This window comes from Uranotaenia lowii, chromosome 3 (assembly GCF_029784155.1).
Source record: "Uranotaenia lowii strain MFRU-FL chromosome 3, ASM2978415v1, whole genome shotgun sequence".
Classification (NCBI taxonomy): domain Eukaryota; kingdom Metazoa; phylum Arthropoda; class Insecta; order Diptera; family Culicidae; genus Uranotaenia; species Uranotaenia lowii.
Genome location: NC_073693.1, coordinates 175,625,051 through 175,641,120, shown reverse-complemented (window position 1 = coordinate 175,641,120; position 16,070 = coordinate 175,625,051). Strand labels below are relative to the sequence as shown.

Below are 16,070 nucleotides of genomic sequence, written 5' to 3'. Positions count from 1 at the left end.
AGGAAGTTAAAATTTGTTTCTCGTTTTCTATGTTTTTAAACAAAAAATATCTGTACACTTTAGATGGGCTGAAACCAGAAAACAAAACTTAAGAAAATCATCAGAATTGTACGCTTTTACGGGAAATCTTCGAATTCAACATTGAATAATATGAGTTCAATCGACCCACATTTTAAAAGTGTCCATCGATGAATTTCCCGTCGCGATAACTTGCCTTTGATACCAACTGTTTGTTGTAATGTACTAGAATGAGAGTTAATAATGCTGTGAGAGTTGCTTTTATTGAGAAGGAAAATAAGAAGGGTCGGAGTCAGAATTATTATGTTTCTACTAATGCGGAAAACGTATAAATTATGAAAGGTAGACTGGTGGTGAATACTTATAAGTAATTTATATTTAAAAGCTTTGAATATCGCTGATAAATATACATTTCCAAAAAAATTTAACTTTTTTTTTATGTTTTCCCCTGTCTCCATTGTCCAATTCACCATCGACGTAGGGGAAAATAATTTATTTTTTTTTGAGAAAACATCTTAAGGAACCTAATAGATTGAACTGTCATCAATTAAGAAAAGCTTTGAAAAAAATCCAAGCGAATGTGAAAAAATCATGTGAAAAATATCGACACAACTCGGACAACACACAAAGTCTATAAAAGTTCTGCATGGAACTAAAAAGTTCATTAGAAGTTCCAAATCGAACTTAAAAGTTTGTTGGAAGTTCCGCATGGAACTAAAAAGTTCGTAATGGGTTCATTAGAAAGCACGATATTTCAATATAATTTTCAAATTTTGTAAGTCGCTTAGAACGCACAAAAATGTTCTATGATACTTCTATTGACTTTCCTGGTTCGTAAAGAAGTCTAAATTGAGGATTTTCGAAAAATTGTTGTTTTTCCTCTCGAGTACCTTTTACTCAGCCTAATGTGAACTTTGAATGCACACGATAAAGTAACTATGCGACTTTTGGTTACTTGGGATCATTGTGCAAATGAAATCAAATTTGATAAAATTAACACGATATTTCCAAATCACTATTCGAAAAAATATAACAGAATAATAAAAAAAAATCAAAGTTTTCAATCAGTTTTAAATTCAAAGCAATTATTATCAAAAATTTATTTCCAATATCAAGTTTTTCGAATGTTTAATAGCTATATAAGAAAAGAATTATTGATGATATAAAGAAGCTCAGGAACAATAGAAACGTAATTGAAAAATTTCTTGAAATTTTCTGCCATTCATTTATAAAATAACATTTTTATCGAGAGATTCCTTAATGAGTTCAACATTCAATATTGTTTAACTCCCTGATATAAAATTTGAAAACTATTTTTTCCAATATTTTCCTGCATTGAAAAATGTAAAGTTGTTTCAATTTAGAAATTTTTCATAAAACCGGTGAATTAAATAGTTAAATGACATAAAATTGCAGAAAAAGCAGTGTGCAGCATCCCCCTTAACTCTTTCAAAATAAACGTTTTTTCACTAGATATTAAAGTTGTATTTATCGGGTGATTTTTAAAAATTTGCAAAATCACGACTGATTCCCCCCCCCCCCCCCCCCCCCCCTCCCCAAGAGCGAACTCTAGGACCACGCCTGCCTCCCAGTGATGAATATCGTCCTTAAGAATTTAAGAATTTAGCCCAATTTTGAGGCCTTATATTTATATCTTTTTTATCTTCACTCTAATCGAAATACGGTCTTCGGATGAAATGTTTATCATAATTAGGTTTAAGAATAACTGTCTAAGAATAACTAGTTATTGATAAAAAACCTCCGGTAGAAAGACGGATTGGCACAGGGAGCACAGATTTTAAAGGCTGATGCTACGGAAAAAAAATATTTTTGATTCGACCCCCAAAAAAATATGGATTGGCTTAGAAAGCGCAGATTTTAAGCCTGCTGCTGATTGTCATTGTAATTGTTTGTTGTTGCTATCCGGTAGAAAAAGATGAAATGGGCTAAGAAAGCACAGGTTTTAAGACTGTTACTGCTGATTATTTGTTTTGGTTTGGCTTTCCGGTGGAAAAACACAGATTGGATTTGGAAGCACAGATTTTCAGACAACTTCTGCTGATTGTTTCCTTTGATTTGGCCTTCCGGTGGAAAAAAGACGGAATTGGCTTAGGAAGCGCAGATTTTTAAGGCTGCTTCTGTTGATTGTTTTTTTTTTATTAGCCCATCCGGTGGAAAAAGATGGAATGGGCTAAGGAAGCGCAGATTTTTAAGGCTGCTGAAGCTGATTGTTTGTTTTGATTTGGCCATCCGGTGGAAAAAGACGGAATTGGCTTAGGAAGCGCAGATTTTTAAAGCTCCTTCTGCTGGAAAGGAAGCGCAGATTTTTAAGGCTGCTGATGCTGATTGTTTGTTTTGATTTGGCCATCCGGTGGAAAAAAAAGACGGAATTGGCTTAGGAAGCGCAGATTTTTAAGGCTGCTTCTGCTGATTGTTTGTATCGTTTTGGTCTTTCGGTGGAAAAAAAACGGAATGGGAATGGAAGCGCAGATTTTTAAGGCTGCTTCTGCTGATTGTTTGTTTTGATTTGCTCTTCCGGTGGAAAAAGACGGAATTTGCAAAGGAAGTGCAGATTTTTTGAAGCTGCCTCTGCTGATTGTTTTTGTTTTGATTTGGCAATCTGGTGGAGAAAGACAGAATTGGCTTAGGAAGCGCAGGTTTTTAAGGCTGCTTCTGCTAATTGTTTTGATTTGGCCATCCGGTGGAAAAAGACGGAATTGGCTTAGGAAGCGCAGATTTTTTAAGGCTGCTTTTGTTGATTGTTTGTTTCGATTTGGCCTCCCGGTGAAAATGACGGAATTGGCAAAGGAAGCGCAGATTTTTGAGCCTGCTACTGCTAATTGTTTGTTTTGATTTGGCCATCCGGTGAAAAAGACGGAATTGGCTTAAGAAGCGCAGATTTTTAAAGCTGCTTCTGCTGGAAAGGAAGCGCAGATTTTTAAGGCTGCTAATGCTGATTGTTTGTTTTGATTTGGTCTTCCGGTGGAAAAAGACGGAATTGGCTTAGGAAGCGCAGATTTTTTAAGGCTGCTTCTGCTAATTGTTTGTTTCGATTTGGCCTCCCGGTGAAAATGACGGAATTGGCAAATGAAGTGCAGATTTTAAAGGCTGCTACTGCTAATTGTTTGTTTTGATTTGGCCATCCGGTGGAAAAAGACGGAATTGGCTTAGGAAGCGCAGATTTTTAAGGCTGCTTCTGCTGATTGTTTGTTTAGATTTGGTCTCCGGTGGAAAAAAACGGAATGGGCTGAGGAAGTGCAGATTTTTAAGGCTGCTGATGCTGATTGTTTGTTTCGATTTGGTCTTCCGGTGGAAAAAGACTGAATTTGCAAAGGAAGTGCAAATTTTTAAGGCTGTTGCTGCTGATTGTTTTTTTTTCGATTTGGCCTTCTGGTTGGAAAGGCTGTTTCTAAGAATACCAATGAACTATTCCGGCTCTCGTAAACAGAGACAGAGTGACTTCTTCAGAGAGCTTCTGCTAAGAAAGTTTTTGGATTGTTCCGGCTCTGGTATACAAAAACAGAGCGACAGGAACAGCACAGATTTGGAAAGATTTGTGAAGAATTTATTCGGATTGGATGAAGAAATGCAGAAAAAAATAAAGATTTATAAAGCTTTTGCTGAGAATGAAATGTAGAATACAGATATACAGAAATATATGAAAAATATAATTTTGTATTTGAGAAAAACAAAAGTCAGTAAATAAAGATTCTATTGAGAATAGAGATGAGAAGGAATGTAGAGACGAGATGAAGGATATGCTGAAATTCAATAAAAATTATAGGATGGAGGATAAAGATGTGGAATAAGGAATAAAAATTAAGGATATTTGGTAAATAAAATTTTATTTTAGAGAGAATATTTAATAAAAGATAAAATAAAATAATAGTTGTATTCGGCAGCACTGAAGATAAATCAAATAAAATAAATTTCTATGGTAACGTTTGTTATTTTGGCAACACTAGGCAAAACAAACAAAACAAAGTCAGTCATTGATCTTTTCTTGTGAGTGAGAGACGTGTCTGTATGAATCTCTGAATTGAGATTCATAAGAATCGTAAAATCACGACATCTATTTAGGTCGATGCATTACCGATAATTGTATATTTGTGTATTTATTTAAATTTCATCTGACTGTGGTGTCTTAATGAATGATGCAACAGGAAGGGTTAGAGCCCTGTCTGGAAATTTGGACTCAGTACTGAAATTTGTATTTATGAATAATCCTTCTCTATATTAAAGTAACTAAATTTATTTTTATCGTGGTATGCAGTACAATTTTAGAAATAATTAGCGTTGGCTATCATAATGTAACGTTCAAACAGCTATTCTGGACATACTCTTGCTCTAATGTTAAATTCATGATTTAAACCCAATTAACTTTAGATTAAAGCAATTTATGATAGTCAACGCATTTTCAGTTCGTTTTTTTCGTTTTCTTTTCAAGTAAAGTGTTGATTAAAATGAATTAACAAACAGCTTGTTGTTTCACAATTTCAACATGTAGTAGAATCAAAATTGAACATTGGAAACTGTGCGGATTGGTAGCAATCAATCGCCAACAAAAATTAACCCATTCATTCGGCTAGAAGGTATTGTGAATAAACCAGCATTGTGAATTGGCTTGAGTGTTGTTTTCTTTAAAAAAATACTAATGAACTGGCACCTTTCTGTATTTTTTTCCAGTCGCGTTTCAATAGATTGTTTGAGTTTTTTTTTCTGTAAATTATTTTTTCTGTAAATACTTTGCCTTAAACGTACTGTAAGATAAGTTATTATTTCGTGGCAGTAGTTCAGTGGTGCAGCATCGGGAATCAAAATCCGATCACGCATCGTTTGAAATGCTCCAGATTTGAATTTATTTTTCTTTATTTGCTCTTAATCTACTCACATGTCTTTCAATCTATACTACAGAACACTTCACTTATGAAATATCCTAGTTGCATTCCTAAATTGATCTATCTGCTCTTTCGTTTTGCTAGATTCGTATGAAGAAATGCGATTTGCTTTTGATTTGAATATTGGCTATCTTTGCTGCGATTTGTAGTTGTTTTTAACTTATTTTTAGTTCAGTAGTAATATGCGTTTGCTCCCTTATCAAAAACTAGTTTTAAGGATTTTAGTTTTAAGTCAGTACGAGCAAAGTCCAAGGCGGTCGCTAAAAGTGGTACATGACTGAACAGTGATTTGCTCGTACACGTATAGATGCTTAAGGAACTTTTAGTTTAAGATCAAGGCGTGAAAATTGGCCCGTTCATTCATCTACTCATCAGATCATATAAGGTCACTCACCTCTCCATTTCGATCATCAGCAGTTGATTGTTGTCGTTCACACCTGAGTCGAATTTGATTTTTTCAGTTACTTTGTCTGATTCGTGAGATAATTGTGATGTTGTGTTTTTACTTTACGATAACGACATGAAAAAAAGGGAAATTCAACTTCAGGACCTATTTGAGATTCGAATGGGAAGTCAGTCTCTTTTTTGTAATTTCTTTCAGCAGTAAATTATCTTTAAGCATTCGTCCAAAGGTTGAGGTTTTGTGAGTATCACACGACTGTAGAGTAGATTCTTTATTTGAGAACAGATTATCGTTGTCTAATTATGCGTTTCGATTAACCTTCTTCAATACGGTAGTTAATGTGATTTCGTATAAAAGTTAATTTCTGTGAAAAATTACACCGAGTTTAGAAAAATGACAAAAATGACAAAAATGACAAAAATGACAAAAATGACAAAAATGACAAAAATGACAAAAATGACAAAAATGACAAAAATGACAAAAATGACAAAAATGACAAAAATGACAAAAATGACAAAAATGACAAAAATGACAAAAATGACAAAAATGACAAAAATGACAAAAATGACAAAAATGACAAAAATGACAAAAATGACAAAAATGACAAAAATGACAAAAATGACAAAAATGACAAAAATGACAAAAATGACAAAAATGACAAAAATGACAAAAATGACAAAAATGACAAAAATGACAAAAATGACAAAAATGACAAAAATGACAAAAATGACAAAAATGACAAAAATGACAAAAATGACAGAAATGACAGAAATGACAAAAATGACAAAATAAAAACAAAAAAAAAAACAAAAAGACCAAAAATGACAAAAATAACAATTTATTTTTTTGGCATTTCTATAATTTTTCGTTTCTGTTTTCTTTTTCAAAATTTCGTGTGATTAATCATTGATTTATTTGGTTGAAATATTTAATTTAGATCCACCGTAATTTTATATGTCTCGAGTGGTTTTTTTTCGGCAAATTTTGTTTTTCAAAATGACATCCGATATTTGAAGTAGTGTCAAATATAACTTTTCGATTTCCTCGATTTTCTTTGCCCCCTTTATTTTTCAGCGTAATTCTTTTGCGGTTTCGTTAATGAATTTTCCTAGCAGTTGAGGTTAATTCTTATTTCCAAGCTCAAATCGTAAATCGAACGTAACACTTTCCGTTCGAAAACCCCCGGTTAAATCTGTCCTTTTCCTCCACAACCATTGTTCAGGTGTCGAAGCCGTAGAGAAAAACTTCTGTTCAAGGATTGTTTCGTAGACGAAGAGAATTTAGAAATATTATCCCTCAGATGAAATTGGATTAGCTCAATCCTTGGAAAAGCCTTTTTTTAATCAAGTGATATGATAGGTAGACGTTTGTTTACTTAGAAACTTCCAACATTAGCTTCATCCACGGTGTTAGCAGTTTATAATCGGTCAAAAATTTGGCATGTGATTTACTTTGTTTCTAGATACACCACTGATTTGATCCATATCATAAACATTTAGTTTTCTCTTCCTATGTCACCCTTCCGATATTTTTAAACGCACTTCCTAGATGACACGATGCATGTTCAAAGGACCATTGTCTTAGACAACCTTTCGTGGTTTTATTTTTATTTTGATCGAACCGTTCGAGACCTCTTTGATCACAAGAATCAGATCAACGGTTACTCCTGTATCCCCCCTATCTATCTATGTTAGCAGCATCATCGTCTTGATTTTGTTTCTCGACTTTTGGTTGAGTTCACCAGCTATAATTGATCAACTACACCGGTTTTTTTTTCTTCTGTTACTCGATGGCAATCCAACAAGTGCTCGAAACAATGAAGGTACAATTGATAGACTCAAAACATTATCTCAAAACTGGGTTTTATAAAAGAATTTTAACATTTAAAAGCCCAAGGTCGAAAAAAGTTGGTCCTACAAACTCAAACCGCTGTAACGATTAATTTCGTGGGCCAAATTTCATCAAGTAAATGGATGAGTTACTGAAAATGTTAACACTTCATTTCATGATTTTTTATTTTTCCTTGAAATTCTTTTTATACAGTCGGAAATGATGTGTACATTAAAAAAAAATTAAAATAAAATACGATTTTTCACTTTTTCCAAACATTAATTGTTGCAAATTCGTTACTTTATGAAACGAAGGGTTAAGATTGAATTTACTGACCATTTATCTTCAATACCTTTTAGAATTATGAGCTGCATAATGAAATGAAGACGCAATTTAAAAAAAATTGCTAAAATTTATCAGAAACAAATGGTTATGATTATGAATTTTGTAGCTTCTAAATTCTTGAAAATAATAGAGAAGGAGCAAGCCATGACTTTTGGGCAACGCACGCGTTTTTGTTTTCATCCATCGAAAATTTGAATTACATTAAAGTTAAACTAGAAATTGTAGAATTAAACAGTGGAAAACGATAGATTAAGTGACCGAAGGTAGTTCCCGGAGTGGTTTGTGCTTTGTTTCAGAATGCTGAATACTGGTTGGGGGCGTTCGGAAGGAATTTTCAAGTCAGCTGGTCCGGTCTAGATGAAGAGTTTCCTAGTCGAAATTTTCAAAGACTTATTTGGTGAGATCCAACCTTTTCCATTATATTAAACGTTATTATTGTATTATTTTCCTAGTACACAATATAATGAGATTAGTGTAGCTGATTTCAAATTATGCTGTATGCATATATGTGAGTAATCCATATGAAGCGTTTGGTAGGGAACTCCACGCTTTATTCCCCCCCTTGCTCCAGAATCTTTTGCGGTATACACCACATGGTTGACCTGGCCGTAGTTATCTCTGCAATTTATGTTTCATGTAACAGAGATAACGTTGGAAAGATGAATGAAGTGAAATAAAATATTATTTAGGCACAATTTTCCCGTATGTTTGGATAACGTGCCGCTATTAAGCCTACCCCCATTCTGAAATACGAGATAGATATCTTGTTTTTTAGCTTTCTGTCAGACATTTTTTTACCGTACAATTTGCGCCGGGGGTCTTCATATTTTCCCCAAAATTTGCTTTAAAAATTAATATTTTTCTCGATGTTTGGGTCTTGATGTTTTCATCAAAAAACATTTTTCAAATGCACAAAACTTTTTCATTATTCAACGGAAATATTAAAAGAGCACATTAAGATCCGTTGAAACTTCATCAGCATTCCAAATAATTTTTCAAAATATTTTTTTTTCTAAATATTGTAGAACAAGATTTTTTTTAAAAATTTCGGTCCTATCACCATTTTGCCAAAATATAATTTTGTAGTTCATTCATTCCTTAAAGACTTATGAAAGAAATTATGGAAACAAATCTTTACTTGCACCTACATTATTTGCAGGAGAAATGATTTTCAATTTCAATAAATAATTTAAGTGCATAATTTTTTTAATTTCAAATTAATATAATGGGAATGTTGTTAAAAATATTGTCGTTTTCTGATTTTTGTGTTCTATCATTACTAAAAATGATGATGTAAATATATCTAAAGTGATTTGATTAAAAATGAGTAAATGAAAAATTAAGGAGAAAAAAACGAATTGGGCTCTTTATGAGATCGAAGTAAAAACAACAATGATACAATGAAATTCATTAATTTTTTTTCGAGTTGGCTAAAATATTTAAGCGTTTAAGGGCTGAACAGCAGCTTCTCTCTGAATTTGGGTTGCCTTCTTTCAGCAAGATAGCTGATTTGAAATTAGAACTAAACAATGTTTCAGCGGTTGTTCAGCAAAAAATGTTTGTTGGGTTATACGCTCACTGATGAAGATAGAAAGATCCCAACAAACATTTTTTGCTGAACAACCGCTAAAACATTGTTTAGTTCTAATTTCAAATCAGCTATCTTGCTGAAAGAAGGCAACCCAAATTCAGAGAGAAGCTGCTGTTCAGCCCTTAAACATCGAGATCTGGAGAAATTAATCAGCAAAGATGACATGAAACCACATGAAACGTCAATTGACGGAGCAACAAAAAAAAAAACAAAAAGAATGTTGTCCGATGTATGTCCGATGTTTGCCAGCTACTTTTCCTCTCCCGTGTTATTTTTTCTTCATTTGAACTTGTCTCGAACTTTGAACCTACGACTTGTTGGTCTCATGCCGCAGAAGGCAGAACCAACCATGCATTCTGCAAAGGAACAGAAGAGTTTCGCTCTTAAGCGACCAAAATATTTCTCAACCAAGGTCAATTTCATATGAAGAAATTGAAATTGCTACGAGAATAAAATGTTAATTTCCTGGCCAGGCCATTTTATCATGCAAAATTAGAAATTTCGAATCATTAGACGATTCAAAAGATAATTATTTTGATTCGTCATGACATGAATAACAAAAAGTTTGATATTGCTGAAAGACGCTTTCGAAGCTACCCTTGTACAGCTGACGGCTGTCAAATTTGAAGGTGTCAAAAATCGTTGGACAAAGGCTGAACGAGTTATTCTTTAGCCAATTTTCCACTACTTTCCATTGGCTGAAATAAAACTTCCTTATACGCTGAAATCTTTCTTTCTTCAGCCAGAAAGCTGAAACAGCAATCAGCACCTCAAAACAGCATACGATCAGAGAACTGGCGTTTTTAATCAGCAAAAATGTTTGTTGGGTGATAGTTAGTGATTATATTTTCCACTTTCAGATAAATTTATTTGAAATTTATTAGGATCGTTCATGACTACAAAAAGTTATAAATGATGTAAAACAATACATTTCAATTAATGAATCTCTGCCATAGTGGGAAAAATTTGAAATGTGGGTTGAAAAGTTTTCGTAATTTAACACATTTATTCTTCTCTGAGTTCGTATTTAAACGAAACATAAATTTAAAATGAACTTTTAATTGTAACTATTTTCCATTTTTTTTTTGTAAATCTTCAGTCTCCTACTTGGATTTTGAGTACATGAACGTAAGATTTTCGTAATATTGTACATTGAAAATCAATTTTTAGTAACGGCGTCGGTTGACTGCCTGCACATCACAGATTTCCTTGACTACATTTTTGTCGGTAGTCTGGGCTTCCGAAGTATAACAGCGCCAGCACTAAATTTTACTTCGGAAGTCCGGGCTTCCGACTTCCGAAATACTTCCGACAAAGGAAAGTGAAGTACTAGATTGTCGGGAGTCTGTGTTTTGTTACCAGTTCACCAGCGACGTTTCAAAAAAATTCATTTAAATTCACAATAAAATTTAGTGCTGGCGAGATGATAAACTATTATAAACTAACTATATAAACTAACTATATAAACTAACAAAAGAAAGGCCATTTCCTACCGATTCAGATGAAGTAATTTCATTAGCGCTGTGATACTTTACGACTTTGAACAACGTTAAAGTAAATAATGGTAGCTGAACATTGAATCATCAATTTTTATTTCATTAAAGGGTTTCCCAAAATATTATCGCGCCAGCACTAAATTTTATTTTGGAAGTCCGGACTTCCAACTTCCGACAAAGAAAAGTGAAGTACTAGATTTTCGGAAGTCTGTGTTTTGTTGCCAGTTCACTAGCGACGTTTCTAAAAAACTCATTTAAAATGAGAATAAAAATTTTGTACAGAAATGGTTAGGAAACAAGAAATATATAGAAATTTTAAGCATGGATTGTCAAATTGATAAGCGAGTTTTTTTTTGTCTCTGGAAAGAAATCTCTGGGGAAGTTTTGGTCCTTCATTTGTTACCTGTTTCGAGTCACTGCAATGGATTATGTCATCGATCCCCTTATCGGCAGGGTACTTACTCTGTCGTGTTTCATGTTGTGGAGTCCATGTGTCATTTTTCGTTCCATTGTGCTCTCACGTGTTTCATGTGGCACCTATCATGCACTTTCATTTAGGAAACAACAACTCATAGACACACCGACACAACAATCACATACACACACACACTAACGTACATACATCCACTACCATGGAGATCACAGATATTCGAAAGCACGGGCCATTCGTCTTTCGCTTTTGGAATAGGGTGACTCCACGTGTGTTGATGAGTAGTGGTTCTGGTTCTAGGTTAAGTCCCCTTACGACGCCACCCTGCGAAAGGACGCCGCACATGACGCTCAGCCTGCAAGAGATACTGATAGTGGGTTCGGCCTGTGAGCAGGCAAAGTTCTCTGAATTGACAATGGACATGTTCAGGTAGGCTTGCTTATGCTCTGCTGTTTAAAATGTTCACACTTTAACATCTTTCTATCTTATTTTTAGGATGCTGCAAACTTTGGAGCGTGAACCCACAGAGTCGATGCATCCCTTGACGGGTCACCCTATGAGTACGCATGGTGGACCCCACGATGCGAGTCCTGCTGCTAGTAGAATGCCCACGTATGGAGTTCCTGGGTCCAAAGGTACTTGAGAACGAACTTAATAGTAGAAATAAGCATTAACTTCATTTGTTTTCGTCTTAGCTTACGTGGAGAATGGTGATCGCAGAGGGATGCGTGATAATCCGCACAAATATCTACTTTATAAACCGTCACTGAGTCAGCTTATGGTATTTCTGTCGAGTGGCTTCAAGGAACTTCCACCTGGTGGTGCTCTACTGTTGTACATGTCTGCCGATGGATGCTTCTCGACTACGAAGCATCCTCAAGATTGTGAGTGATTTGAACTGAGTGAGTGTTGAAACAGACCTTCATTGTATTTTGTTGTTTCTCTCTAGATGGTTATGAACTGGGAGGTTTGGCCACAAGTATTAAACGAGATGCGGTTGATGGAGGACTTGCCGTTAGAGGAAAATCTAGCGCTGGATACAAGGAACCACATTGTCTCTATCCCGGAGATCTGTATCCATACACGCGTAGACCAATGTTCATAATAATCGATTCGGATAATTCGTTTGTATTCCAACACATACCAAGGTAAGAAGGTTGACAAGGTTCCGAAATTCACTCCAATCAATCGTACAGCTCCACAGCTAGTCCAAATTATAGTTTTTTCCTTCAGAGGCATTTATCGGTAGAAAGTACCGGAATATGACAATAGATACGATTTTCAACGAATAGATAGCTTTCAAAGCTCCAAGATTTGTTTACGAAATTGTTGTCTTCTTCCATTGATTTTGCTCTTTACAAACAAATTATATATCCGACAATTGTAAATTTGGTTGGTGAAAGAAGACACAAGTTTTCATTTCTTGAGCAACAATGTATGGAAAAGTTTACAAATATCTTTAGAAGATAGTTTAGCCTTTTACACAGTCACACGAAGGCCCCGTGATAGTACAAGCAGAATAATATTGATGTAATTAGTCTAAAAATAAAGCCACTGAACTGCCCACAATTTCGTCTCATCGTAAAATATTGGTCAATAGTCAATCGTAAATTGAAAAATGGTGGCAAAACAATTAAAACATCATCTGATAAGGCGAAGTGGTGGAAGAAATGGCCGTTAGGTTTGAAGCTGCCACTGCACTGTGCATAAATTTATGGGAACTGTTCGACGAAGAGTTCGAAAATTCTTCAAAACAACAGAAAACTGTCATTTTTTGTACTTTCCCCTAAAATTTTATTAAACTATATAATTTTTTTTTTCGAAGTTTTCAAGAACTAATAAACTAACATCACAGATTTAGAGTATAAGAAAAAAATGTTTGAAGAGGAAAAAATCACAAAACAGCTTATATTGTAGAAAATTGTAGCTAGGTTTAAAATCTTCATTTCAATCTAGTTTTGAACTTTTACAGTGTTGCTAGAATTAATTAAGATTTTTTAAATGAAAATTTTAAATCTTTTTTCATATATTTTTCAACGTCAATTTTGTAAAATTTTGCAAAGTTTGTTATGTTTTATAGTGCATGTTTAAACGATATGATCGCAATACATATAGAATCTCAATGAAACTTGATGTTTCTCTGAAGACAATCCCGATCAGGAGAGCATATCAAAATAATAACTCAAACGTATCTCACCAAGATATTTACATCTGATTCAGTTATAATCAGGCACTCTAAATTTTCGATTTTAAGTTTCTTCAATCTGAATTATTTCTTATTCTGATTGACAGACTTGAATGGAGTTGAGCTCATTTTCAATGATACCCGATCAGGAGGGAAAAACAAAATTATATCAAAATGAGATATTTTGATACTTATTTTTTTCTACCTAAATGAGTTATAATTCAGAACTCGTAGGATGTTAAAATATCTCAAATTATATCAAAAAATCTATACGATCATAGCTAAATTATATCAGTTTTTGATATGCTCCTATCAAGATTATATCTGGTTCAGATAGCATAGTTTGATATTGGACAGAACAAATTATATCAAAATTAAAACTTATCAAGATATGAGTACTTCGAGAAAATTTTCTAGTGGAAGGTCAATAAACCACATTATTTGATAAAACCATGCCCCATTTTTGGTTTCCCAAAAATTTGATTCAATTTTATGAATCAGTTGAGCGAAACTCGTTAATGTAAGGTTTGAGCCGTTGACTTCGATGTCCGTGTTTCAGAAAAAGTTGTACGTATATCAAAATATGATATAATCATTTTATTTTAGGACAATCCGAAAAAAATCTTGATCATTGAATATCCCGATCAGGAGGGGAAAACAAAATTATATCAAAATGAGATATTTTGATACTTATTTTTTCCTATCTAAATGAGTTATAATTCAGTACTCGTAGGATGTTAAAATATCTCAAATTATATCAAAAAATCTATACGATCATAGCTAAATTATATCAGTTTTTGATATGCTCCTATCAAGATTATATCTCGTTCAGATAGCATAGTTTGATATTGGACAGAACAAATTATATCAAAATTATAACTTATCAAGATATGAGTGCTTCGAGAAAATTTTCTAGTGGAAGGTCAATAAACCACATTATTTGATAAAACCATGCCCCATTTTTGGTATCCCAAAAATTTGATTCAATTTTATGAATCTGTTGAGCAAAACTCGTCAATGTAAGGTTTGAGCCGTTGACTTCGATGTCCGTGTTTCAGAAAAAGTTGTCGTAGATCAAAATAAGATATAATCATTTTATTTTAGGACAATCCGAAAAAAAATCTTTATCATTGAAAATGAGCTCAACCCCATTCAAGTCTGTTAGAATAAGATATAATTCAGATTGGAGAATCATGAAATCGAAAATTTGGAGTACTTAATTATAACTGAATCAGATATAAATATCTTGGTGAGATACGTTTGAGTTATTATTTTGATATGCTCACCTGATCGGGATGAGCTCAACCCCATTCAAGTTTGTCAATCAGAATAAGATATAATTCAGATTAGAGAAACTTAAAATCGAAAATTTGGAGTACTTAATTATAACTGAATCAGATGTAAATATCTTGGTGAGATACGTTTGAGCTATTATTTTGATATGCTCTCCTGATCGGGTAAAGTTTATTTTCGGATTGTCCTAAAATAAAATGATTATATCATATTTTGATATACGTGCAACTTTTTCTGAAACACGGACATCGAAGTCAACGGTCCAAACCGTCCATTAATGAGTTTCGCTCAACAGCTTCATAAATTCGAACCCAATTTTTAGGAAACCAAAAATGGAGCATGGTTTTAGCATATAATGTGGTTTATTGGCATCCCGATCAGGAGAGCATATCAAAATAATAACTCAAACGTATCTCACCAAGATATTTACATCTGATTCAGTTATAATTAAGTACTGAAAAATTTAGATTTTAAGTTTCTCCAATCTGAATTATATCTTATTCTGATAGACAGACTTGAATGGGGTTGAGATAATTTTCAATGATAAAGAATTTTTTCGGGTTGTCCCAAAATAAAATGATTATATCTTATTTTGATATATGTACAACTTTTTCTGAAACACGGACATCGAAGTCAACCGCCCAAACCGTACATTAATGAGTTTCGCTCAGCAGATCCATAAAATTGGATCCAATTTTTAGGAAACCAAAAATGGAACATGGTTTTAGCAAATAATATGGTTTATTGACATTCCACTAGTAATTTTTCTCGAAGCACTCATATCTTGATAAGTTATAATTTTGATAGGTTTTGTTCTGTCCAATATCAAACTATGCTATCTGAACGAGATATAATCTTGATAGGAGCATATCTAAAATAGATATAATTTAGATATGATCGTATAGATTTTTTGATATAATTTGAGATATTTTAACATCCTACGAGTACTGAATTATAACTCATTTAGATAGAAAAAAAATAGGTATCAAAATATCTCATTTTGATATAATTTTGTTTTTCCCTTCTGATCGGGATTCCACTAGAAATTTTTCTCGAAGCACTCATATCTTGATAAGATATAATTTTGATAGGTTTTGTTCTGTCCGATATCAAACTATGCTATCTGAATGAGATATAATCTTGAAAGGAGCATATCTAAAATTGATATAATTAAGCTATGATTGCATTGATTTTTTGATATAATTTGAGATATTTTAACATCCTACGAGTACTGAATAATAGCTCATTTAGATAGGACAAAAATTAGTATCAAAATATCTCATCTTGATATAATTTAGTTTTTCCCTCCTGATCGGGATGCTTTCACTTAACTCTAAGCTAAGCTTGCCAGATGGCCCGGTTTTATCCGGGTTTGCCCGGATATTTGATGCAAAATTTCGAGAAAGTCCGGTCCGGCCCGGTTGCCCGGATATCGTGAAAAAAGTCAGGATATTGCCCGGATTTTTCACAATTTTCACAAAGAAACCAAAAAAAAATCAAAGTTTTTGAGTAAGTTTCAGCAAAATCGATTAACGGTTCAACGGTTAAATTTTCAACGGTTGTTTCAAATAATTTCGCTGA

At 33.5% G+C, this 16,070-nt stretch overlaps 1 protein-coding gene across 4 annotated transcripts in view; it reads left to right on the top strand.

The window, feature by feature from the left end:
* The window catches only part of LOC129758663 (protein SCAI), a 45,101-nt gene that overhangs the window by 16,224 nt on the left and 12,807 nt on the right, over nucleotides 1–16,070 (top strand). For 2 of the 4 annotated variants that reach the window (XM_055756231.1, XM_055756230.1), the window contains exons 5-8: nucleotides 11,312–11,440; nucleotides 11,507–11,646; nucleotides 11,707–11,895; nucleotides 11,961–12,159. In XM_055756231.1, coding sequence (XP_055612206.1) covers nucleotides 11,312–11,440; nucleotides 11,507–11,646; nucleotides 11,707–11,895; nucleotides 11,961–12,159 — 657 coding nt within the window. Of the gene's footprint in view, nucleotides 1–11,296; nucleotides 11,441–11,506; nucleotides 11,647–11,706; nucleotides 11,896–11,960; nucleotides 12,160–16,070 lie in introns of all 4 variants that reach the window. The other 2 variants (XM_055756229.1, XM_055756228.1) reach the window with 1 other exon arrangement.